Source organism: Erithacus rubecula, assembly GCF_903797595.1.
Source record: "Erithacus rubecula genome assembly, chromosome: 14".
Lineage (NCBI taxonomy): Eukaryota > Metazoa > Chordata > Aves > Passeriformes > Muscicapidae > Erithacus > Erithacus rubecula.
The window spans coordinates 18,354,502-18,380,637 of record NC_136666.1 but is presented as its reverse complement, the minus strand read 5'-3'; the positions used below and the strand labels follow the sequence as shown (position 1 = coordinate 18,380,637).

At 52.1% G+C, this 26,136-nt stretch overlaps 1 protein-coding gene across 2 annotated transcripts; it reads right to left on the bottom strand.

Annotated features, from left to right (window-relative positions):
* Positions 1-595: 595 nt before the first annotated feature.
* CORO2B (coronin 2B) lies at positions 596-25,748 on the bottom strand. Of its 2 annotated transcripts, XM_079317612.1 has the most exons (14): positions 25,565-25,748; positions 19,877-19,963; positions 17,605-17,658; positions 14,634-14,834; positions 8,975-9,091; positions 8,321-8,470; positions 7,261-7,425; positions 6,050-6,166; positions 5,364-5,468; positions 4,895-4,991; positions 3,512-3,624; positions 2,958-3,048; positions 2,730-2,869; positions 597-1,815 (listed from the first exon to the last, which is right to left on the bottom strand). In XM_079317612.1, the coding sequence occupies exons 3-14, from the start codon at positions 17,650-17,652 to the stop codon at positions 1,684-1,686; spliced, it is 1,476 nt and encodes a 491-aa protein (XP_079173738.1). In that variant the 5' UTR covers positions 17,653-17,658; positions 19,877-19,963; positions 25,565-25,748; the 3' UTR covers positions 597-1,683. The 2 variants fall into 2 exon arrangements, with proteins under 2 accessions (XP_079173739.1, XP_079173738.1); XM_079317613.1 differs by lacking the exon at positions 17,605-17,658 and having other exon boundaries at positions 596-1,815.
* Positions 25,749-26,136: the final 388 nt, after the last annotated feature.

Here is a 26,136-nt window from a genome sequence, read left to right as displayed (position 1 = left end):
GGAAAAGTGGGGACACATTTCTGGTATCCTGAAAAGATTTTATTCCATCACTATCCCGTGGGAGCATAAATAATCAGGAATGACAGCGGGGAACGCGGGACAGGGACAGGACTGACCCGCACTGGGAACGCCGGGAATTCCAGGAACTGGGATCTCCAGGAAAAACCAACGGGATCTGGTGCTGGTCCCTGTGCTCCGGGCAAATTCCAGCAACCCTGGGATTGTCCAACGTGCTGAGCCCGGCAAGCTCCGGGTGCATCCCCCAGGAATGATCCCAGATCCCACCACGGGAATGATCCCAAGATCCCACCATGGGAATGATCCCAGATCCCACCACGGGAATGATCCCAGATCCCACCACGGGAATTATCCCAGATCCCACCAAGGGAATGATCCCAGATCCCACCACGGGAATGAAGCCAGATCCCACCATGGGAATGATCCCAAGATCCCACCACGGGAATGATCCCAGATCCCACCACGGGAAGGATCCCAAGATCCCACCACGGGAATGATCCCAGATCCCACCACGGGAATGATCCCAAGATCCCACCATGGGAATGATCCCAGATCCCACCACAGGAATGATCCCAAGATCCCACCATGGGAATGAAGCCAGATCCCACCATGGGAAGGATCCCAGTTTTCCACCATGGGAAAGGACCTTGGGATGAATCCCAGGCTCTAACTTCAGGAAGAATTCCAGGTTTTGCACCACAGGAAGGATCCCAAATTCCTATCACGGGAAAGATCCCATGGGAATGGTTCCAAGTTCCCACTATGGGAAAGGGTCATGGGATGGATCCTGGGATCCCACTATGGGAATGATCCCAATTTTCCAGCACAGGAAGGATCCTGTCCTCCTCCCACGGGAATGATTCCAAATTTTCCAGCACGGGAATGATCCCAATTTTCCAGCACAGGAAGGATTCTGTCCTGCTCCCATGGGAATGATCCTAATTTTCCAGCACAGGAATGATCCCAGTTTTCCAGCACAGGAAGGATCCTGTCCTGCTCCCACAGGAATGATCCCAATTTTCCAGCACAGGAAGGATCCTGTCCTCCTCCCACAGGAATGATCCCAATTTTCCAGCATGGGAAGGATCCTGTCCTCCTCCCACAGGAATGATCCCAATTTTCCAGCACGGGAAGGATCCTATCCTGCTCCCACGGGAATGATCCCAATTTTCCAGCATGGGAAGGATCCTGTCCTCCTCCCATGGGAATGATCCCAATTTTCCAGCACAGAAATGATCCTATCCTGCTCCCACGGGAATGATCCCAATTTTCCAGCACAGGAAGGATCCCGAATTCCCACCTGGACACCCCTTTGACGATCAAGCCCTTCCCACTTCCCGCCCCTTTTCCAGTTCTGCTCCCGCTGTCACATTTTTTGCATAGGAAAAAAAAAAAAAAAAATTTAATAGCAAGGAAGCTTGGCGCTTTCCCGGGAATCCGCCCCGGGCTGGCTCATCCCGACGGACAGGACACGGCTCTGCCTCAGTGGGAGCCTCCAGGCTTTCCCAGGAATCAGGTTAGAGCGGGATTAGTGCCGGGCAAGACGCGCAGGACGTGATTCCAGGCTCTCGGCAGCCGCGGATCCCGGAATTGTGTTCTGGGTGAGTGGATCCAAGGAATTCGGGAGTAGAAACAAAGGAATTTCTTTAGAAAACGTCCCTGGAGTCAATTTTTCTTGGGGTTGTTCTGGAGGTTCTTTAATTCCAGCTGCAGCTGCCGGACCTGAATGTCCTTCTGCGAGAGCTCGTCCTTCAGCCGCCGGATCTCGTCCTGCTGCCGGAAGAACACCCGGAGCAGCTGGAAAACAAGGATGCACATGAAGGGGTGGAGTTGGTGGGATCACACCAGCTCATCCCAGGATCGTGCCAGATCCGTGCTGGGAACGGGCTGGAACTCGGCTGATCTTGGGGACAAGCGATGGATTTGAACAGAAGAATGGGATTTTGGGAAGGAATTCCCAGGTGGGAGGGTAGGGAGGGGCTGGGCTGGAATTCCCAGAGAAGATGTGGCTGCTCCTGGATCCCTGGAAGTGCCCAAGGCCAGGCTGGAGCAGCTAGGGATAATGGAAGGTGTTGTGGAAAAGGTGTCCATCATGGGAAAGGGTCATGGGATGAATCCTAGGATCCCACCATGGGAAGAGTCCCAGGTTCCTACCATGGAAATGGCCATGGGATTGATCCCAGGATCCCACCATGGAAATGGTCATGGGATGGATTCCAGGATCCCACCATGGAAATGGTCATGGGATGAATTCCAGGATCCCACCATGGAAAAGGGTCATGGGATGGATCCCAGGATCCCACCATGGAAATGGTCATGGGATGAATTCCGGGATTCCACCATGGAAATGGTCATGGGATGGATTCCAGGATCCCACCATGGAAAAGGATCATGGGATGGATCCCAGGATCCCACCATGGAAAAGGATCATGGGATGGATCCCAGGATCCCACCATGGAAATGGTCATGGGATGAATTCCGGGATTCCACCTTGGGAAAGGGTCATGGGATGGATCCCAGGATCCCACTGTGGAAAGAGCTGTGGGATGGATCCTGGTTTTCCACCACAGAAAAGGACCATGGGATGGATCCCAGGCTCTCCTCCCTGGAGGGATCCCACACTCCCACTTCCATTGGGATGCACGGTGCCTATCCAGGTTCATCCCCCAGATCCCATTCCCATTCCCACTGCCCCTCCAGGCCTGTCCCACCTCGTTCTCCGTGCGGGGTGGGACATTCTCCAGGAGATCGATCCCGTTGACCACCACACTCTTCTTCTCCCTCACCGGCGCCTTGAAGACAATCTTGGCATTCCTCTTGTATCCCTCCTTCAGCGACATCAGGATGGGATCTGCGGGACAGCCAGCGGATCAGCGGGATCAGTGGTGGCCCTTTCCCACATCCTGGATATTTTTGGGATACCCCCCTGGTGGCTTTACCTCTGTTGACCCCGCTGAGCCACTCGTCCGGGGTCAGAGCCGGCTCTGTGCCCGGAGTCATGGGATAAATGTCCTCCTGGTACGTCTCCGACTGGAAAAACGGGAAGAGAAGAGCAATGGGATCTGGGAATCCACTCCCTGGGCACGGGGGAATAATTCCCTCCCCCACAGAGGGAATAAACACCCGGATGGTTGGGAAACTCTGGGCACAGGGAGGAAATTTGGGAAGTGCTGGCTGGAGCAGAAAACCTGGGATTGCATCCTCCATCCAGCCCTGGCCAGCAGCTGGATTTGCTTCCCAGAAAACCCCAATGCAAGGGATATTTTCCCAAAAAGTCCCAAACCTCAGGTGAGACCAACCCTTTGGAGAAAGACACCCTAAAAACATTCCCATTAAACTGTGGGTGAAATTCCCTGGGATGAGTAAGGATGGAGAGCTCCAGGGATGGTGGGAACAGAGCCATACATGGGATTGGCCAAAGTGGGGCATGTCCACGGCTCTGGACCTGCCCTGACATTCCAGATCCTGCTCATTCCCACATTCCAGGACTCACCCGCCTCGGGACGATCATGGAGATGGGCTCGATGAGCCCCTTGAGGGTGATGAGTTTGTAGAACCGGAAAATTTCGCAGGCGGAGACGTCCAGGCCGTGCTTCGGCATCACCCCTGCGGAGAGCACCGGGATCAGCCATCCGGGAAATTCCCAACATGGAAAATCCCAAACCAGAGAGCACCGGGATCAGCCATCCGGGAAATTCCCAACATGGAAAATCCCAAACCAGAGAGCACCAGGATCAGCCATCCAGGAAATTCCCAACATGGAAAATCCCAAACCAGACAGCACCGGGATCAGCCATCCGGGAAATTCCCAACATGGAAAAATCCCAAACCGGAGAGCACTGGGATCAGCCTTCTGGGAAATTCCAGCATGGAAAATCCCAAACCAGAGAGCACCGGGATCAGCCATCCGGGAAATTCCCAACATGGAAAATCCCAAACCAGACAGCACCGGGATCAGCCTTCCAGGAAATTCCAGCATGGAAAATCCCAAACCAGAGAGCACCAGGATCAGCCATCCAGGAAATTCCCAACATGGAAAATCCCAAACCGGAGAGCACCGGGATCAGCCATCCAGGAAATTCCCAACATGGAAAATCCCAGACAAGAGAGCACCGGGATCAGCCATCCAGGAAATTCCCAACATGGAAAATCCCAAACCAGAGAGCACCAGGATCAGCCATCCAGGAAATTCCCAACATGGAAAATCCCAAACCAGAGAGCACCGGGATCAGCCATCCGGGAAATTCCCAACATGGAAAATCCCAAACCAGAGAGCACCGGGATCAGCCATCCGGGAAATTCCCAACATGGAAAATCCCAAACCAGAGAGCACCGGGATCAGCCATCCGGGAAATTCCCAACATGGAAAATCCCAGACAAGAGAGCACCGGGATCAGCCTTCTGGGAAATTCCCAACATGGAAAATCCCAAACCAGAGAGCACCGGGATCAGCCATCCAGGAAATTCCAGCATGGAAAATTCCAAACCTGAACTTTATCCAAACCCAATTCATAACCTATCTAAACACAAACCCGTTCCAAACCCAACCCAACCCAACCCAACCCAATCCAATCCAATCCAATCTCAAAACCAATCAAAACCCAATCTAAACCCAGTCCAAATCAAGTCCAATCCAATCCAATCCAAAACCAGTCCAATCCAATCCCAATCCAAACCCAATCCAATCCAAACCAAATCCAACCCAACCCAACCCAACTCAACCCAATCCAATCTAATCCAATCCAAACCCAACCCAAACCCAACACAATCCAATCCAATTCCAAACCTAATCCAATCCCAATCCAATCCCAATCCAATCCCTTTCCCTTGTGCCATTCAATCCATCACCTTCCCCATCCACCTTTTCCATCCTTACCCAGCCCTTTCTGCGGAGCCGGCGAGCGGAATTCCATGAGATAACTCAGGTAGGGCTTTTCCGAGCTGATCTCGTAGTACCGGATGTTGCCATCACCCTGGAGCAGCAGGGAAGAGGGAAGGGAATGGATTTGGAAATGAGAAACTGGGAAAAGCCAAGATTAGGAGCATTTAGAAGGCAGGGATCAATGGGATTTTGGGAAGTAATTGTTCCCTGGGAGGGCGGGGAGAGGATGGGCTGGAATTCCCAGAGAAGCTGTGGCTGCCGCTGGATCCCTGGAATGTTCTGGGTTGGACAGAGCTTGGAGCAGCCCTGGATAATGGAATGTGTGTCCCACAGCAGGGACATCCATGAAACTGGAGTTGGAACCTCCCTTCCCACAACAAACCATTCCAGGATACAAATTCCAGCCCCAATCCCTGGGCAGTGCTGGGGGATTTCCTGGGATGCTCCGTGCATCCATCCCTACCTTCCCAGCCAGGTACAGCATGTGGGTGTCGGCGTCGTAGAAAGGGAAGAGGAGCCCCGAGAGCCCATCAATCTCCTCCTCAATCAGGGGCATGGATAAATCTTCCTGGAAAACAGGAAAATTCCAGAGTTAGCCGTGTCCCGATGGTGGTGCTGAGCGGGATCCCGAGTGCGGTGAAGGAATTCCATAAGGAATGGAGCAGAGATCTGGGCAGGGATGGAGCAGGAATTTTGGCAGGGATGGAGCAGGATCCTGGTGGGATTGGAGCTGGAATTCTGGCAGGGATGGAGCAGGAATTTTGGCAGGGATGGAGCAGGATCCTGGTGGGATTGGAGCTGGAATTCTGCCAGGGATGGAGCAGGGGTCTGAGCAAGGATGGAGCAGGAATTCCAGTGGATATGGAACAGGAATTTTGGCAAGGACAGAGCGGGATGCTGGCAGGGATGGAGCAGGAATCCCAGTAGGGATGGAACAGGAATCCCAGCAGGGATGGAGCAGGAATCCCAGCAGGGATGGAGCAGGAATTCCAACAGGGATGGAGCAGGAATCCCAACAAGGATGGAGCAGGAATCCCAGCAGGGATGGAGCAGGAATCCCAGCAGGGATGGAGCAGGAATTCCAACAGGGATGGAGCAGGAATCCCAACAGGGATGGAGCAGGAATCCCAGCAGGATCCCAGCACCCACCTGGTCCCAGAGAGCGATCTGCCGGGTGTTCCAGCGGGACACTCCCGTGGTCAGGAGCCGTTTGGTGCTTCCCAGGAAAACCACACGGTTGACGCGGTGGTTCTTGCAGCTGGCCTCCTGCAAGACAGGAGTGAGCTCTGGAATTCCCTTGGATCCAGCTCTCATCCCAGGGAAAACCTTTCCTTGCTCCCCTCACCTCATCCCGGGGAAATTCCAGCTCTGTCCTTCGGCACTTGGCACTTCAGGCAAGCCAAAATTCCCATTTTCCCGAGGATCAAGGAGAACGCCCTCCCCTTCATTCCCACCACATTTCACAAATCCTCAATTAACACCGGAATTGAAGCCTCCAACTCTGGACCTTCCCCTTCATTCTCAACATTTCCCACAAATTATTGATTAACACCGGAATCAAAGCCTCCAGCTCAGGATGAGTCCAAGCCCTTCCCACCACCTCCACAACCACCCTGGGAGCCGGGAGCGCCTGCATCACTTCAAGAATATTTTTCCCCAACATTCCACAGGATTCCTCCCCAAAATCTGACTCCAGGCAGGACTCATCCCACCTGCAGGACCCATCCCACCTGCAGGACTCATCCCACCTGCAGGACCCATCCCACCTGCAGGACCCATCCCACCTGCAGGACTCATCCCACCTGCAGGACTCATCCCACCTGCAGGACCCATCCCACCAGCAGGACCCATCCCACCTGCAGGACTCATCCCACCTGCAGGACTCATCCCACCTGCAGGACTCATCCCACCTGCAGGACTCATCCCACCTGTGGGACTCATCCCACCTGCAGAACCCATCCCAAATGCAGGACTCATCCCACCTGCAGGACCCATCCCACCTGCAGGACTCATCCCACCTGTGGGACTCATCCCACCTGCAGGACCCATCCCACCTGCAGGACTCATCCCAAATGCAGGACTCATCCCACCTGCAGGACCCATCCCACCTGCAGGACCCATCCCACCTGCGGGACTCATCCCACCTGTGGGACTCATCCCACCTGCAGGACCCATCCCACCTGCAGGACTCATCCCACCTGCAGGACTCATCCCACCTGCAGGACCCATCCCACCTGCAGGACCCATCCCACCTGCAGGACTCATCCCAAATGCAGGACTCATCCCACCTGCAGGACCCATCCCACCTGCAGGACTCATCCCAAATGCAGGACTCATCCCACCTGCAGGACTCATCCCACCTGCAGGACCCTCCCGGAGCGCGGCTCCAGCACGCGCAGCCTCTTGTCCTTGCAGGTGGTGGCCAGGAGGCTGCCGTCCGTGTTGAAGGACATGCAGAGGATCACGTCTGCGTGGCAGTCGATCATCTTCACCGGCTCGCCGATGTCCAGGTTCCAGATCATCACCTGTGGGAAGAGCCTTTGGAGCAACCCGGGAATGGTGGCGGGTGCTCCTGGGCTGTGGAAGCTCTTCCTGGTTTTTGGGAGGTCTCCCTGGTCAATGGAAGCTGTTCCTGGTCAATGAGAGCTCTTCCTGGTTTTTGGGAGGTCTCCCTGGTCAATGGAAGCTGTTCCTGGTCAATGAGAGCTGTTCCTGGTTTTTGGGAGGTCTCCCTGGTCAACGGAAGCTGTTCCTGGTTTTTGGGAGGTCTCCCTGGTCAATGGAAGTTCTCCCTGGTCAATGAAGTTGTTCCTGATCTACGGAAGCTATCCCTGATCTATGGAAGCTGTTCCTGGTTTTTTGAAGCTGTGCCTGATCCATGGAATGTCTCCCCAGTCTGTGGAAGCTGTTCCTGGGCTATGGAAGCTTTCCCTGGCCCATGGAATGTCTCCCTGACCCATGGAATGTCTCCCTGATCCACGGAATGTCTCCCTGGTCTGTGGAAACTCTCTGACCCATGGAATGTCTCCCTGCCCATGGAATGTCTCCCTGATCCACGGAATGTCTCCCTGGTCTGTGGAAACTCTCTCTGACCCATGGAATGTCTCCCTGGCCCATGGAATGTCTCCCTGGCCCATGGAATGTCTCCCTGACCCATGGAATGTCTCCCTGATCCACGGAATGTCTCCCTGGTCCATGCAAACTCTTCCTGATCCATGGAATGTCTCCCTGGCCTATGGAAGCTCTCTCTGACCCATGGAATGTCTCCCTGATCCATGAAAAACACAGAACAAGATGAGCCTTAAGCTCCTTCCAACCCAAACCATCCCACCATCCCACTCCGGCCATCCACAGGCGACTCCCAGCGGTGCCAAAATCCCGGAAAACCCTTGGGAAGGGCATTCCAGGGAAGCCACTGACCTTGTAGTCGTAGCCAGCGCTGAGGAGGATGTTGTTGGTGGTCGGGTGCCACTCCACGAGCCCCACGCGCCGGCTGTGTCCGTACAGCTCCAGCACCGCCTCCGTCATGTTCCGCTTCAACCCGCCCTCCGGAATCTCCCAGATCCGCACCTGGAACGGCGTTTGGACATCCCAACTCCTGCCCCTGAAAGCTCTTTCCCGAAAAAAAGCTTTCAGGAATTCCAGGATCAACCCTACTGCTGAAGGTTCCGCAAGGATAAATAAAGAATCCTTGGGGGAAATCCCACTGAGATAGATCTGCACCTGGAATGGTGTTTGGAGATCCCAACTCCTGCCCTTCAAAGCTCTTTCCCAAAAAAAATCTTTCAGGAATTCCAGGATCAACCCAGCAGCTTCCTCAGCTGCTCCTCATGGAAATTACCATCTGGAACCCTTCCCCAGCTCTGGATTTGTGTCCAGAAAAAAAAGAACAGGAGGGAATTCCAGCCCAGGAGCCAGGATTAGGTGGAAAAAAGCCAATTTGGGATTGGCTTTTATCTCTTGTTTCTCAGCATTCCTAAAATAAATGCCATGGAAATATCAAAACAGGGAATCAATGGGATTGGGAGGATGGATGGATGGATCTGGGAATTGCATCCCAGAATTCCAGCTCACCGAGGTGTCCTCGGAGCAGGAGGCAATGATGTTCTCAATGAAGGGATTCCATTTGATGTCCAGCACGTTTCCCTGGTGACCACAAATTTTGGGATAGTTCGGCTCGATCCGGCCAGTCTGGAATGGGAAATCAAGGAAAACATCAGAAAAATCATCAGATTTCAGGAAAAATTGGTGTTTCCAGGGATGAGAAATTGTTGGAGAGGGGAGATCCAGCTCATCTTGGGATGGGCCAAGCCAGGGATTGGGTTTGTCCAATATTCCCAGTATTCCCGGCCAATCCATGGATGGGATTGGGTTTCTCCAGACTCCATGGGGCAGGCTCAGTGGGAATTAATGGAATCATGGAATACTGGGGTTGGAAAAGTGCTCCAAGATCATGGAGTCCAACCATTCCCATCACTGATCTGTGTCCCAAGGGGCCACATCCACATGGATTTTCAATCCACTAGGAATGGGGACATGAGAGAATTTTCCCAATATCCAAACCTCTCTTTTCATGACTAAATCCATGGGCAAAAGGACTGGAAGAGACTCCAGAGGCTCCAGAGCCTCTCAGCCATTGGATCCCAGAATCCCAGAAGGATTTGGGTGGGAAGATCTCCCAGGAAATCCATTCCCAGTCCCTGCCATGGCCCAGGATCCCTTTCCCTTATCCCAGCTTGCTCCAAGCTCATCCAACCCAGCCTGGAGTTGGAGCATTTGGAATTTCCCTCCCAGGTTTCGATTTCCTTCCTAAACTTTGGATTTCACTCCCAGATTTTGGATTTCCCTCCCAAATTTTGGATTTCCCTCCCAGATTTTGGATTTCCCTCCCAGATTTTCGATTTCTCTCCCAAACTTCGGATTTCACTCCCAAACTTCGGATTTCACTCCCAAATTTTGGATTTCCCTCCCACATTCTGGATTCCCCTCCCAAACTTTGGAATCACCATTTTCCAAAGTTCTCCTCCATGGAAACAACCCCAAAATTTTGGGATCACCTGCTCCTGCTAACCCTCAATCCGCGACCCCACAGGATGGGACTTTTCCATGCGGAATTCCCAAAGCTTTTATGGAAGATTCCCACTGGGATGGGCTGCAGGAATCCTTGCCATTCCCAAGGAATCTCCCTGTCTGGGTGCCACCCCCGTGTCCTTCCCTGCTCCGTGCCGGAGCCGCGCTCGGAGCGTGCGGAATAACTGGGTCAGCTCGGCACAGACACTGAATATTTCATGGATTTTCCTTCCTGACTTTTCCCATGCCGAGCTCCTGGCTCTGTTTATCAGGAACAAAGGAACGTGCTGGGAATTCTGCCCTCGGCAGCTCCAGGAATTCGGATCAGGGCCAGGAACGGCCCCAAAGCTGTCCCAAGGTTTCTTGGGATTCATTTTCTCCCTCCAGCTGCACTGAGGATTTTAGGAAGGAAAATTCGCAAAGATCAGAGCGAAAAGGAAAAGGAAACAAGGGAATGACAGTGATTCCTTAGTTCTGCCTCCCAGTGAATTCTTGGGACACAATTCCCGGTTTAGCTCTGTTATAGGAAATATTCCAGCCCCCATTGCTTATCCAAAGGCTCAGCTTATCCCGTTTTTCCCAAATTTCCAATTTGCATAGCCAGGACTTTATTCACACTCCGGCTGCAGCAGAAATTCCCGCAGAAAACGTGGAATTCCAGGTGGACAGAATTTTTAACGGCACAAATTCCAATTCCATCATTTTCATTTTGAGGAATCAGCCGAGTAAATTCATTTTCCAAGAAGATTTGATGGATCTTCCCCAAAATTTATCAGGACGACACTGAGTTCGGGACACGTTTGGGATCATTTCTTCCTAAGGAATCCGGAATTTTGATTAAAATTTGTTGCACACAGTGGGGAAAGGACATGGAATGTGCCAGGTGGGGAAAAGGGAAAACAAAAAGGAAAAGATAAAGGGAAAATAAAGGCAATAAAAGGGAAAAATCCCTAAAAAACCCCAGGATTCCGGCTGCATTTTCCCGTTTTTCAGCAGGACCTTGCCGGCAGCTGGGAGTTAATCCAAGGTGAATCCTAATCCCTGGATCCCTGATCCCCGGCTGAGGGAAGCGCAGTGACCCAGATTCCAGCCCCACAGGGACAGCCTGGAGCTCTCCCAGCTCTGTCAGCTCCGAGGTTTTCCACAGAAAAGGCTGGAAGGAGAAAATCTCCCGGCAGCTCCCGCCCCTCCCTTTGCTGAAGCGCTTGGAAAAGGGAAAAACCTTTGGGAAAAGGGAAAATTATTTGGAAAAATAATTCCCCATTCCCTAGAAAGCTCCACAAATGTGGAGAAATCCCTGGATTCTGCTCCATCCTTTAATCCCACATGGAAAATCTCAGGGATGGATGCAGCGTCCGTCGGGCAGCACCTCCACATCCCATTCCTGGAGGGAAAATCCCAAGGGAATATGGAAGGGAACCCGGGGAGGTTTGGGAATTCCATGCTTTCTTCTATTCCAAATCCAGCGCTGTTTCATCCCAAATCCAGCCTTTTCTCTATCCCAAATCCATCTTTTTTTCTGTCCCAAATCCAGCCCTTTCCCCATCCCAAATCCAGTCTTTTTCCTATCCCAAATCCAGCCTTTTCCCCATTCCAAATCCAGCCCTTTCCCCATCCCAAATCCAGCCATTTTCCTATTCCAAATCCAGCCCTTTCCCCATCCCAAATCCAGCCATTTTCCCATTCCAAATCCAGCCTTTTCCCTATCCCAATTCCAGCCATTCCCACAGTCCCAGCAGTGACGGGAGCAGCAGTTTGGATTTCAGTTTCCTCCGGATAAACAGAGGCTCCCCCTTCCCGTTCCCACTTCCTTTGGGAGAGAACATCAGCTGCCTCTGGAAAACAACTCATTCCCAGAGGGAACAAAAATCCCTCTGTTTCCATGGAAGTGATTCCCTGCAAAGGGAGCCATGGTGATCCCAATAAAATCCTTATCCCAAATCCCTCCCCAGCTTTCCCAGAGTTCCTTAGGGCCCTGGAAGTGGCTCTGAGATTCCCTGGATCCTTCCCTTCTTCAGGGGAACATTCCCAGCCTGGCTCTGGGAGAATGGCACTGAGCTGCTTCCCCATGGAATTGTAGCATCCAAGGATTTTGTTCCCTGACTCAAAACACAGGAATATTTTCCAAGGGGTCTCCAGGACCAAATCCTCAAGGCCAGGTTGAGCAGGGCTTGGAGCATCCTTGGATGGTGGGAATTGTTCCTGTCCTATCCCAAATCCAGCCCTTTTCCCATCCTAATTCCAGCCTTTTCCACTTCCCAAATCCAGCTTTTTCCCTATCCCAAATCCAGCTTTTCCCCTTCCCAAATCCAGCCTTTTTCCCTTCTCAAATCCAGCCTTTTCCCCATCCCAAATCCAGCCTTTTTCCCTTCCCAAATCCAGCCTTTTTCCCTTCCCAAATCCAGCCCTGTCCTATCCATGGAATGGGATAAGCTTTAATGTTCTTTCCAATCCAAATCATTCCAGGATTTTGGGATTCTCCCGTTCCTACAGAGCCACTCATGCTCTTCCCAATCCTTCACCCACTTCCTTGGGATATTTTCATCCCAAGACTCACTCCCAAGCCCGAGCCTCTGGAATCTGGGAGGAAGGAGGAACAAAGCTCCCTCTTCCCAACCCACACAATCCCTTGGATCACCCCATGAAAATCCTGGGATGTGGATTGGGATGAGCAGGAGGAGCAGATGGCCCGGCTCAGATTCCGGGAGCTTTGCTGAGGGCAAAATCCAGGGAAAAGATCCAAAAATACGGCAGCAAATCCACGGAGCGGCTCCGCCGTATCCGGGTTACCTTCATTAGCTTCTAATTATGGATCCCAGTTAATTAGGGAGCTGCTGGTTTCCAAGGAAAATGAGTCTCTCCTTAACGAGCTAATCAGGCTCCGGATAAAAAAAAATAAAAATTTGGGAATTTATTAACTCCTCCAGCACCCAGGGCCGCTCCAGGTGGGATTGATCAGCTGGATATCCCAGGATTTCAAGGATCCCTTCAGAACAGGTGGCAAATGCCATCCCTGCTTTTATCCCAACGGGATTTTGCCAGGAAAAAAAGTGGGATTTGCTGGGAATTCAGGGTTGTTCCTCAGGATTCAGGGTGGAGGGAGTGTGGGTGGAGATTCCAGCTGGGATCTGGGAGGAAGGAGCCGGGATGGGGCCGGAGCTGGAGCGCTCCGGGTGCTCAGACAAAGCTCCCGGGTTTTTTTTTTATCTGGGAATATTAATGAGGCTCAAGCTGTGCTCTGCAATTAAATCCTGATTAGAATTCCTTCCATCTGGAGCTGCCTCCGGAATGAACGAGGAATTCGGGAGAGGCGGGAATGTTGCAGAGGGAAAGGGTTGAAGGAATGATGGGATGGGGGAAGTAAAACAGGGAGAGCTCCTGCTTCTCCCAGCTTCCCTTCCCAGCTGGAATCTGGCATCTGGGAATTTGGGAATGCAGCTCTTCCATGGCAAAATTCCTCCTGGGAATGAGGCTGGGAGCATCCCAGAGCTGCAGGTGCCTGTGGATGGGATGTGAATTCCTGCTTGGAATGCAGGAATATCCCAAGGGAGTGCCTGAATTTTGGGAGCAATCCAAGAATCCCAGAATCCTGGAATGGTTTGGGCGGGAATGGGATTTTATCCCATTCCAATACCTCAGGTATTCCATTGGGAGTCTCACCTGCTCCAGCGGAATGATGAGGAAGGAACCCCAGGAAGAGCAGCAGTAATTTAAACATTTTTTTGGGAATTCCCATTGGGAAACACCAGGAAGACCATCAGCAATTTGGACACTTTTTTGGGAATTCCCATTGGGAAACTCACCTGCTCCAGTGGAATGATGAGGAAGGACAGGAATACCATCAGGAATTTGGACACTTTTTTTTTAATTCCCGTTGAGGATCTCACCTGCTCCAGCGGGATGACGAGGAAGGAACCCCAGGAATACCATCAGGAATTTGAACATTTTTTTGGGAACTCCCATTGGGAATCTCACCTGCTCAAGTGGGATGACGAGGAAGGAACCCCAGGAATACCATCAGGGATTTGGACACGTTTTTGGGAATTGCCATCGGGGATCTCACCTGCTGCAGCAGGATGACGAGGAAGGACAGGAATACCATCAGGAATTTGGACACATTTTTGGTAATTCCCGTTGGGAATCTTACCTGCTCCAGCGAGATGGCGAGGAAAGAACCCCAGGAATACCATCAGGAATTTGGACACGTTTTTGGTAATTCCCGTTGGGAATCTCACCTGCTCCAGCGGGATGACGAGGAACCTCAGGAATACCATCAGAGATTTAGACACGTTTTTGGTAATTCCCGTTGGGAATCTCACCTGCTCCAGCGGGATGACGAGGAACCCCAGGAATACCATCAGGGATTTGGACACATTTTTGGTAATTCCCGTTGGGAATCTCACCTGCTTCAGCAGGATGACGAGGAAAGAACCCCAGGAATACCATCAGGAATTTGGACACATTTTTGGGAATTGCCATCAGGGATCTCACCTGCTGCAGCGGGATGACGAGGAAGGACAGGAATACCATCAGAGATTTAGACACGTTTTTGGTAATTCCCGTTGGGAATCTCACCTGCTCCAGCGGGATGACGAGGAAGGAACCCCAGGAATACCATCAGAGATTTAGACACGTTTTTGGTAATTCCCGTTGGGAATCTCACCTGCTCCAGCGGGATGACGAGGAAGGAGCCGCCGCCGGCGCTCTCGGTGACGATGGCCAGGTACCGCGCGTTGACGGCGCAGAAATGGTTGTCGTGCACGTTCTTGGTGATGGGGATCCCGTCGAAGCAGTGCTCCCGGCTCGCCGCCTTCCCGTAAACATTCCGGAACTTGGAGCTGCGGTACTGCGGCCGCCATGACATCTGGGGGGAGACGCAGGGGTCGGCATTCCCAAAAAAACCCAAAACATTCCAAACCCACGCATTCCCGGTCATTCCACTGGTGGAAGCATCGGGATGGGTCCATTCTGGCATGAACATTCCCAAAAAATATAAAGAATTCTCCCAGTGTTGGAATGGCCCCCAAAAGGCTCTAAAAGAAAGCTCAGCATTCCCAAAAAATCCCCACATTCCTCATTGTTCTCGCATTTTTAACCATGGAAGGATTGGGATGAGCACATCCCGATATTAACATTCCCAAAAAATCCAAAGAATTCTCCCAGGGCTGGAATGGCTTCCAGAAGGCTCAAAAAGAAAGCTCAGCATTCCCAAATAAACCATTCCTGGTTGCTCTCCTGTTTTTTTTACCTGCTGGGATGTGGAAGCATCAGGGTGACCCCATTCCAACATGAATATTCCCGAAAAATCTCCGGCACCGCCCCAGTGCTGCAAGGGCTCCCAAAGGCTCAGAGAGCTGCAGAATTCCAGCTGCTCCCCTTTGGAGCAAGAATGCTCATCCAGGACACGCCTGGGTGCACATGACAAAGGAATTCCAGCTTGGAATGTGATGGCTTGGAAATGGATGGCGGGAGAGTGGGAATTGGGGCGGGATGGGAGCGCTCAGGGATGGAGGGAGAGTTGGGAATATTCCACGTTTTCCTGCATGAAGCAGCCCAGGATCCAGCAGGGATCCCAAAGATCCACAAGATCCTGGTGGGAAAGGACCCAGGAGGAAATACCCAGCTCAGCTTTTATTTCCTGGGAATAGCAATGCCTGGAAAACCGGGAAAAGATCCCAGGAGCAAAAATCCATCGGCTCTGCCCTCATTTCCTAGGGATAACAATGCCTGGAAAAACCAGGAAAGAACCCCCCCAGCAGCTCTGCCCTCATTCCCTGGGAATAGCAATGCCTGGAAAACCTGGAAAAGGTCCCAGGAACAACCCCCCAGCCGTGCTTGGACATTTTCCTGTTTTCCTGGCAGCTCCAGCCTTTCCCGGGAGCAGCTCTTGTCTCCATGGGTTTGTCTTTTCAAAGGATCCTTTCATCCCTCGGGAGTCTTGGAAACAGCAGGAGCGAGGGAAAAATCAGGAGAGGAGCTCTGGCCACAACAACAGGCAGAGCCCCAGCCCTAATCCTGAAAAAACCTGGGTATCCTAAAAATAGCTCCCGGTAATCCGCCCTGAGCGTCCGAGCTCACGGAGAAATCCATCCCTGCCTTCACCTGGAATTTTTGGGGAGCAAAAATTCCTCCCTTCCAGCTTCTTTTTTTCTCGCTTGGAATTGTGCCCTTCCAGCAGCTTTTGTGTTGTCACCATGGTGTTCTGAGGGTTTTCAGTGGGAATAAAGGGATCTTTCCAGGATTTGCTGGTGTTTTTTCTGGTGGATTTGGTTGAGTAGTGGGGGGGGAAAAAAAAAAAGAAGGAAAAGAAAATCCAACATGAAAACTCTGGGGTTTTCAGGAAGGGGATCCAGGCTATGGAGCTTTTCCCAAATCCTGCTATTCCCTGTTTTCCTGTTGTTGTGATCAAAATTCCCAGTCTGGGATTTTCTGGATAAAACCAAGGCTGAGTTTTGTAGGATTTTTTTTTTTGATTTTGTAGAAATCCCAAATCCAAGCTGATCCCAGCTCTGGGGATGGGGTTGTTTTCCCTCCCTCCCTCCGGATCCGACGCATCCCTGGAAGTTTTTTTCCATGGGAAAGGTCAGGAATGCTGGAGTTTGACATTTCCAGCATCAATGGCTCATTAAGGCTGGGCACAAACAGGAGCTGCTTTCCCAGAGGAAAATCAAGGATCTGGAATCACCAGGAAGGAGCTGGAGCTGCCCAGTCCCACCCCATGGATACCCTGCAATTCCCTTGTGTGGAAAACGGGATGAAAAAGATAAAATTTGGATTTTTTGGGGGGAAAAATCCCCTCTGGACTTGCTGCTGTGTCACATTCCTGGGGGGATTCCTGGGATAGAGCCATGATCCCAAATTTCCAGCAGATTCCACATGGAATCTGCACCTGGGAGCATCAGGACTGAGGGATTTGGGATGAAATCCCAAAGGATTTGGTCTGTGTTGGAATGGATTTGGGGTGATCCCAGATCCAGCCCAGCTGGAGCCACGAGATATTTTGGGATTGATATCCTAGAATTTTTTGGGATTGATATCCAGGGGTGAAATCCAGGCTGGAAAACCTCAGAACACACTGGGAGAGCCACCTCCCCTCCCAATCCAGGATTTTTTTCCATTGGGAGGGGAAAACTTGGGATCAGGAGCTGGCTGGAATTCCCAGTCCAGCCTGAGCCATTGGAATTCCCAATCCAACCTCACCATGAGTTTGGAATTCCCAATCCAACCTCACCATGAGTTTGGAATTCCCAATCCAACCTCACGATGGGTTTGGAATTTCCAACCCAACCCAACCATGGGTTTGGAATTCCCAATCCAACCTCACCATGGGGCTGGAATTCCCAATCCAACCTCACCATGGGGCTGGAATTCCCAATCCAACCCGACCATGGGTTTGGAATTCCCAATCCAGCCCGACCATGGGTTTGGAATTCCTGATCCAATCTTGACACTTCAACCCAAGAGGGAAAACCCAAAGAAATGTGGGATGTGGGGTGGGAATGCCATGAATTCCCTTCATTCCAGAGGATCTCCAGAGGGGATCTGGCCCCGAGGGAGGCTCTGGGATGGCGTGGGATGAGTTTTCCATGGATTCTGTCGCAGCCAGGTGGGAATTCCCAGCTCCAGACACTCACCAGGCCACGCTTGCTCCCCAGCACCTCAGACTTGTGCAGGTCCCTCATGGAGCTCTGTGCAGAGAAGGGAAAGGAAAAAATTCCATTCATTTCCCAGGAATTCCAGGGAAAACACCCAAACCCTTCCTGCTGCTCCGGAGGGCCGGGATCCGCCCCCAGCAGGGAATTTTTGGAGGTTCCAACCCCATTTCCTCCTCCTGCTTTTGGAGAATTCCACATGGCTGCCAAAGCTCTTCCAGAGGATGAAAGAATTCCATGAAAATCATGGATTTATGGTTTTAAAAAGTAGGATTATGGGATGTTGGGGAGGAATTCTCTGGGCTGGAATTCCCAGAGAAGCCAGGGCTGGCCCTGGATCCATGGAATGTTCAAGGTGAGGTTGGATGGGGCTTGGAGCAGCCTGGGATAGCGACAGAATCCATGGAATGTGGGAGGTGGGACAATTCCAGCTGGGAGATTCCCAGCTGAGGTTTTTCCAGCCTGGAAGTGCTGGGGATTTTCTTAGATTTTGACTTTTCAAGGATTTTGACTTTCTCAAAATCCTGGGAACGGCTTCTCCTCTTCCCAAATGCTGGGAAGAAGCTCCAAGTGAGGCCAGGAATCCCCATCCCTCCTGGCTCATGGAGCTGCTTCCCAAATTCCCATGGATCTCATGGAATTCTCAGAAAGGTGCAAAAACCACCCCTGGCACTCTCAGGGAGCCGAGGCTGGATCGTTTTCCATCTGGGAAAACTTCTGAAGGAGGAAACCCAAACTTCCCCAGGCCCCACCTGCCAAGGACAATCCCAGAATTCTCCCTCTGGAAAAAATTCCAGACACAAGGTCAGTTGTCCTCCCACTCTGTTTTCCAAATCCTTCCCACCTCAGGAAGATCTGGATGGAGAACAAAACATTCCCAGCCCCTGGAGCTGCCCTGGGGCACCACCCCCAGGAATTTTCCCTCCTCCAGCTCCTTGGAATTTCCTTGAGGAGAAAAAAAATTCCAGGATTTTTCCCGACTTTTTTAGGAAGTTGGAGAAGGGGGAAAAGTCGCTTTTCCCGTTGGAATGAGTGTAAGCCACGGATTCATCTATGAGAATTCTTTTGCATTCCATCCCAAATCCTTGGATCCAATGGGATTTTCCAGCCAGGATCCAGCAGTTTGGATCTACCCCAAGAAAATCCTCTGGTGGGAAGATCCCAACAATCCAATCATTCCCAAAGTCAGATTTTTAATGGGAAAAAGGGGGGAAAGCCACTTTAGAGTGGAAATTAAAAGGATGGAATTGTCAGGGAAAAGGGATCCCATGGGGAAAAAATTCCTTAGGGAGATGCCAGGTAGGAGAAGACAAAAAAATTCCAGGAAAAATCCACCTGGAGCAGAAACTTTGGGATAGGCTGGAAAAATTCCCTTTCCAAGCCCAAGCTTTGCATAGGACAGGGAAATTTATTTATTTATCCTGGGAAACTGATTTTTCCTGGGATTTTTCCAAAGCAGGGAACAGCTCCGACAGCTCTCCCTTTCCACACAAAAAAATTCCAAATATTCCCGAGAACGAGCACTCTGGGATGCCTCCAAACCCAAAAGGATTTCTTGAGAAGTTTTTCCCAGACTTTCCCAGCAGAAATCAAGGAATTCCAACCGCCGAATCCCATCCAGAAAAGAGGAAGGAAAACAAGCAGGATCCAGCTGATATTCCAGGCTGCACATTCCCGTTTCCAGGGAGGCTGAAAGTCACGGAATGGCACCAACCCCCCTTCCCAATCCCAGGAATCCCAGCCTGGACAAGCCTTTCCTTGTGCTCCCGGGATGAGCTGAACCCTCTGGAGCAAGGCAAGGGAGCCTTGTTGTGTTTTCCTTGTTTTCCTTGTTTTCCTCGTTTTCCTGGGCAGAGCAGCAGCCTCAATGTCCCTCCCCTGCCCCAAAATGTGCCTCAAATCCCACTTTTTTCCCAAGTTTTCTTTGGATTTTTTTGGGGAATTTGGGTTCCCTCCTCTCCAGAGGTTGGGATAATCCCACTGGGAGCTGGGATCCCTCTGGATGAGCCTGCATGGAATTCTCATCCCAGGCTGATTTTTCCGTACATTTTGGACTTTTCCTGAATTAATTTCCTTCATCCTCATTCCCGCAAAGATTTGATTTTTTAGGATAAGATGTCAAATCCTGAGAGGAAAACCACGGAACTGCAGCAGTCCTATGGATTAAAAAAACCCCACATTCCCAGTTTCCAGCGGAGAAATTTGGGATATCCCACCGAATCCCGGGAATGTTCCCATCCCTCGGGATCCTCACCTGCCCTGCTTGATCCTGGACTGGTCAGAAGCCTCCGGATCCCCGGGATGGACACGGAGCTCAGGGAATCAGGGCTGCTCCAGGAGCCTGGAAAAGAAGGAAACCCTTTGGATCCCAATTTCCAGCTGGGATGGATCCCAAACCGCAGCATTGCCAGAATTGGGGAACGGGAATAACGACCCGAAGGATTTTGGGATTTGCTCCAGCCCCCAGTGGAATTCCAAGAGTTGGATCCACAGGGATCAAATGGTCAGCTGGTATCCCTGAAAATCATGGAATTCTGGAATAGGTTGGGTGGGAATGGACCTTCAATCCCACCCCATTCCATGGGGACTTCCCTCATCCCAGATTGCTCCAAGCCCCATCCAAGCTTTCCTTGGACATTCCTGGAATGTGGCTCGGCCTTTTAAGTCATTCCCATTCCCAAATCCAAATGGAATCAACTCCATGACAATGATCCCTGCTCCTGGCAGTGCCCTATCCCAAAAATCCCCAGCAGCTTCCCAGGATGCACCACAGGGAATTTTGTTGGAGCACGCTCTTCCCAAGATTTTGGTGGATTTTTCCCATAATTTTTCCATATTTTTCAATCATTATTTTGCATAATTTGTTGGGATTTACAGAGCAGGAGTTGCTGGGAAAAACCAGCACTTCCAGAGAGGAAAATTCCCGGTTGGAATCCCATCAGGATGGGGCTGAGCTCCATGGAATTCTGTTTCCTTGAGGGGAAAAAAAATATTCCAGGCTTTTTCCTAACTTAAAGGGGGAAAATTTGGAATGAGCTGGACTGAGCCCAGGGCTCATCCATGAGAATTCTGGATCCATAGGGAGGGTGGACACAGCTCCCATCCCAAAATTCCTTGGATTTTAGATGAGCTTGGAAAAGATGAGGTTGGAAAAGCTTTGGATGCAGGGATGTGGCTGCCACCACTCCCAGCATTCCCATATTTCCCATCAAATTGGGAATCTCCCACATTCCACAAATCCCGATCTTGGCTCAGATCCAAATTTATTTATCCCAATTTATTTATCCCAATTTTTCAGCTCCAACACCCACTTGGATGTTAAGTTTGGACACAGGGATGTGGCTGCCACCATTCCCAGCATTCCCAAATTTCCCATCATACTGGGAATCTCCTGCATCCCACAGATCCCAATCTGGGCTCAGATCCCAATTTATTTATCCCAATTTTTCTGCTCCAACACCACCTTGACTGCTCCAGCCTTTCCCTGGCACAGTCATTCCACTCCTGGAGCTTTTCCCATCCCCATTCCAGCTGGAGATCCGTGCTGGGAGCTTTTCCCAGCAGGAACAAAGGATCCCAGGATTTCTGGGAGCAGCTTGGCACAGCTCCGGGAACTCCATAATCCATGAATTTTGGGGGGCACAGCAGCAGCTGCCTCCCAAATCCAGAGATTTAATTTTTTTTTCCCCCCACTGCCAGATTTTGGGAATGACTCGGGAGATAGGAATCCGGGATTGAGCAGGGGGATGAATGGGACTATTCACGGTTTGATAAAATTCCATGGAAAAAAAGCAGGAAGGGGGGGTGGGAATGTGCCTGCCAGGATGGGTGTGAGTTACAGATCCTGGAGATCTCGTTAACGACCCCAATTCATTCCATTGAGTCCCAATTAATTGCACGGAATCCCAATTAATTGCACGGAATCCCAATTAAAGCTCATTAAAAAGCCGAGGGCTGGAGTTGCTTTGGATGAGGGGAATTTTTATTGGAACGGGGATTTTCCTCTTCCAGATTCCAACAGCTCCTTATCCCTGTTCCCAACCACCAGATTGGTGATCCCACCTGGGCTTTTCCCAGGTTTTATGGAAAATTTGGGAATGGGGGAGGAAAGGAAAAGGAAAAGGAAAAGGAAAAGGAAAAGGAAAAGGAAAAGGAAAAGGAAAAGAAAAGGAAAAGGAAAAGGAAAAGGAAAAGGAAAAGGAAAAGGAAAAGGAAAAGGAAAAGGAAAAGGAAAAGGAAAAGGAGATGGAAAAGGAAAAGGACAAGGAAAAGGAGAAGGAGAAGGAGAAGGAAAAAGGAGAAGGAAACATCCCACTTCCCACATTCCATGGATTCTCTGTCACTATCCCAGGGTGTCCAGCTTGGCCTTGGACATTCCAGGGATCCAGGGGCAGCCACAAATTCTCTGGGAATTCCATCCCAGCCTCTCTCAGCCAGGAATTCCATCCCAATATCCCATCCATCCCTGCACTCTGGCATTGGGAGCCATTCCCTGTGTCCTGTCCCTCCTTCCCTTATCCCAAATCCCTCTCCAGCTCTCCTGGACCCCTTTGGGATATTTGGAATTCTCAAGGACAGGCTGTTCCATCGAATCCATTTTTAGCAACCTCCCAGAGAAGCCTTCCTCCTGCATTCCCAGGAAATCAATCCATGTTCTCCAGCTCCCAATTCCCTGCCAGCCCAGCCCATCCATCCCATCACGGATTGATCCAGTATCAGCTTTTCCATGGATCAGCATTTGCTCCAGCCACAGAATCTGCCCTTCCAAGGCAGCAGAGGACACTGAGAATTCCCACTGGGAATATCCCAGTGTTCCAACCTCCCAGCCAGGGAGAACTTCTGTAGGGCATCGTTTATTTGATCCTGAGAGGGAATAATTGGAATTTCCTCTCTCTGGAATCTTGGCTCCATTTCTTTGGATGTTCCCATTCCTTTGGATCCCAGCTCCATGATTTTGCCAATTCAAGCCAGAGGAGCCATGGGATCATCCTGGGACCATTCTCCTTTCAGGGAAAAATTCCAAGATTTTCAAATCCATCTTCCTGAAATAGCCACGCCCTCAGATCCCAGTCATTTGTTGATTTGGGATTTGGGAGCAGCCTCTGGAATGGGAGCACCTGGGCCAAGGTTAAATTCTCCAGCTCCTCCTTCACTGCAGAATTCCCACCTGGATATTCCCAAGGATTCCATTCCCATTTTCATGGCAAAGGAATTCCTTTCCTCCTATTTCCACTCCCATCCTGCCTCACATCCCCTCTCCCTCAAATCCTGCTTCCAGCAGCTTCCTGGTCCTCCTGCTTCCTGGGGAAGTCACCCAGGCTGAGGGATAAAAATTCCCAAAATTTGGGATGCTTTTCCCTTTCCAAGGCACAGAGACCAAACCAGACTCCACAGCACGGAAGAATTATCCCAGATTCCTACAGATCTTCTGGAAACTGGGAAAAAAAAAAAAGCTGGAATGGCCATTCTATGGTATCCATGCCATGATTGCAGGGAATTTGGGCAGCTCCCAGAGCAAGGCTCTCCCAGCATTCCCATGGATCCATCCTATTTTTAATTCCCTGGTTCCAAACTCCCCCAGAAGCTGCAGCTCCAGCTGCTCCTTCCTGTGGGAAGGGAGGGGGTGGCTCAGGACAGGGATGGATCCAGGAAATATTCCAACCCCCTCCAAGCCTTTTTCCCACCCCTCCAAATCCCAAATTTGTGCTCCCTCTCTGATTCCTTGGGATGGCTCCTGATTTTCAGCTGGATTTTCCTCGCAGGAGGAATTGCTCAGGAATATTTACAAACTTTGGAAAAGCTTATCCAAGGTTTCCAGCTCTGCGTGGGAAGTGGCCCCAGCGTGGGAGGTGTTGCTGCAGGAGAATCCCAAATTCCTGCCCCAGATAACAACAGCAGCTGGGGCAGGATGTGGATCCAGGAATTCCCTGGGGCTCCCCCTTTTCCTGCTTTTCTGTGGGAACAATTCCCATCCCCAAATCCCACCGTTTCCTGCAGCTTTGGAGCTTTTCCTGACCCTGGAGAGCCACAAACATCCCGGGAAATCCTCTCACAGCTCCTTGTCCCACTTCCCTTTCCCCTCTCCACATCCAGGCACTGACATTCCCCAGATCCATGGCCCAGTTTTGCCTGGAAAAGCCCTGGGATCGATGCTGTGCCAGGTCAGGAAGCTGCTCCTGGAATTTCTTTGGATTTTCATTTTATCCAGGAGATAAAATCCATAGGGAGAGCTTGGATGGAACACAGGGAATTTTGGGACAGAAGACAGGAAACTTTTCCATTTCCTGAAAATCAACAGAAAATTCCCCATCTTGCTGCAGGTGCTTTCCCTGGGACCTGCTTCCCAAATAAATCTGTGCCCACTCCAAAATAAAAATGTGGGAATGAGCACTCCAAATTCCCAGCCTGCCTTCCAACTGCAGCCCTGGATATCTGGGAATTCAGGGTTCTTTGAGCCCAGTTGTGGATTTATATCCCAAATTCTGGCCTGCTCATCTATCCCTCTCTGGAATTGCTGCGAACACACCTTTCCAGGGATTCTGGCATGGACTGGGAATTCCACCTGGAAATACCCAACCTCAAAGGCAACACTGGTGACATCCTAAGGAAAATCTGGGAAAGAGGGATCCTCCCTGTTTTCACTGGGGTTATCTGGACATTCCCAATATTCCAGCCTGTCCCAATCCATGTGGCTTTTATGGGATCAGCAATCCCATTCCCAGAGCCCACTGAGGTCATTCTAGACCCATCCCACTCCATGATTCTTCCCAAAAATTCCCTGGAATGTGTGGTGACCTCCCAGAGTCATGGCTGTGCCACACCCTCGGGCTGGGACGGGCTTGGAGCTCCCTGATCCCAAATCCCAGGGATCCCTTAGTCTGGAATTGGCTCAGGGAGCTCCCAGATCCCAAATCCCAGGGATTCCCCAGTCTGGAATTGGCTCAGGTTTGGAGCTCCCTGATCCCAAATCCCTGGGATCCCCTGGAATTGGCCCATTTGCTCCAATTCCAGCAGGACCCAGAGGTTTGGGATCATTCCAGGGGCACAAGTGGGATCAACTCCCAGGGATCCTGGGATGGGAAAAGACGGGACCGACCCTCGGGAAGCAAACCCCTCCCTGCCCGCGGGAATCCGGGAGCTGCTCCGGGATGGATTTGGGGCCTCCCCTGCCCCCTCCCACCCCATTAATCCCAGCGCCATTCCCGAGGTTTTCCACGCCCTTCCAGCCACCTGTAGAAATCCGGGAAATCGGGAAGAGCCTTTGGGAGGGGTCCCGGGGAATGCGCGACCCCCGGGGGTGCTGGAGCTGCGTTTTGGGGGATGCACGGTTTTTGGGACGCGCAGTTTGGGGGGGATGCTCGGCCTGGGGGACGCTCGGTTTGGGGAATGTGCGGTTTGGGGAACGCTCGGTTTTTTGGGATGCTCGGATCGGGGGGGATGCTCGGTTAGGGAAATGTTCGGGTTATGGGATGTGCGGTTTGGGGGAGGTTCGGTTCGGGGGGCGATGCTCGGTTCGGGGAACCCACGGTTTATGGGGGATGCGCGGTTTGGGGCGGATTCTCGGTTTGGGGCGGATTCTCGGTTCGGGGTGGATGCTCGGTTTTCGGGATGCGCAGTTCGGGGAGGATGCGCAGTTCGGGGCGGATGCTCGGTTTTTGGGATGCCCGTTTTTTCGGGAGCCGCTCCCTTTGGAACCCCAGCGCCGCTCGCAGCGCTTCCCCGCTGCCCGGGGGATGCTCCCCTCCACCACCGCCCCCTCCAAGGGTTAAAACTGCAGCAGAGCTGCGGGGCCGGAGCGGCCGCGGCCGCGGGAGGGGCTCGGCCGCGATCGAATCCCGGGAATCGGGGGCAGGAAAAGCGGGAGGCTGGGCCGGGAGGGGCACGGCCGGGCCGAGCGGCACCTGCGGGCACCGGGAGCGGCGGAGCGCAGCTCCTTCCTTACCTTGGGGACACTCATGCGGCTGGCGGCCGGCGAGGAGCAGCGGAGCCGCGGGGAAGGAGGAGAAGGAGACGGAGGAGGAGGAGGAGGAAGAGGAGGAGGAGGAGGGTGGGGTGTGCCCGCTGCCCGCGCCCAGCGCTGCCCGCAGCTCGGCCGGGGCTCGGCGCTCCGGGGCCGCGATGCGATGTGATGTGATGTCAGCCCCGCACCGCCCCCGGGGAGCGGCCCGGCCGCGGGGGGGCCGCTCCGCTTAACCCTTGCCGAGCCCGGTTCGGATCCGTGTCCGCTCCGCTTAACCCTTGCCGAGCCCGGTTCGGATCCGCTTAACCCTTGGCGAGGCCGGTTCGGATCCACTCCGGTTAACCCTTGCCGAGCCCGGTTCGGATCCGGTTAACCCTTGCCGAGCCCGGTTCGGATCCGCTTAACCCTTGCCGAGCCCGGTTCGGATCCGTGTCCGCTCCGCTTAACCCTTGCCGAGCCCGGTTCGAATCCGGTTAACCCTTGGCGAGCCCGGTTCGGATCCGGTTCAGCTTTAACCCTTTGGGAGCTGTCACGACATGGTCTGGGCTCCCTCC

Coding starts and splice junctions, on each gene's coding strand:
- CORO2B (XM_079317612.1), bottom strand. CDS start 17,652: ATGAGGGACCTGCACAAGTCTGAGGTGCTGGGGAGCAAGCGTGGCCTG. Junction 6,167..7,260: donor GCTCCGGGAGGGTCCTGCAG/GTGGGATGAGTC, acceptor CCTGTCTTGCAG/GAGGCCAGCTGCAAGAACCA. Junction 2,870..2,957: donor GCTCAGCGGGGTCAACAGAG/GTAAAGCCACCA, acceptor GCTGTCCCGCAG/ATCCCATCCTGATGTCGCTG.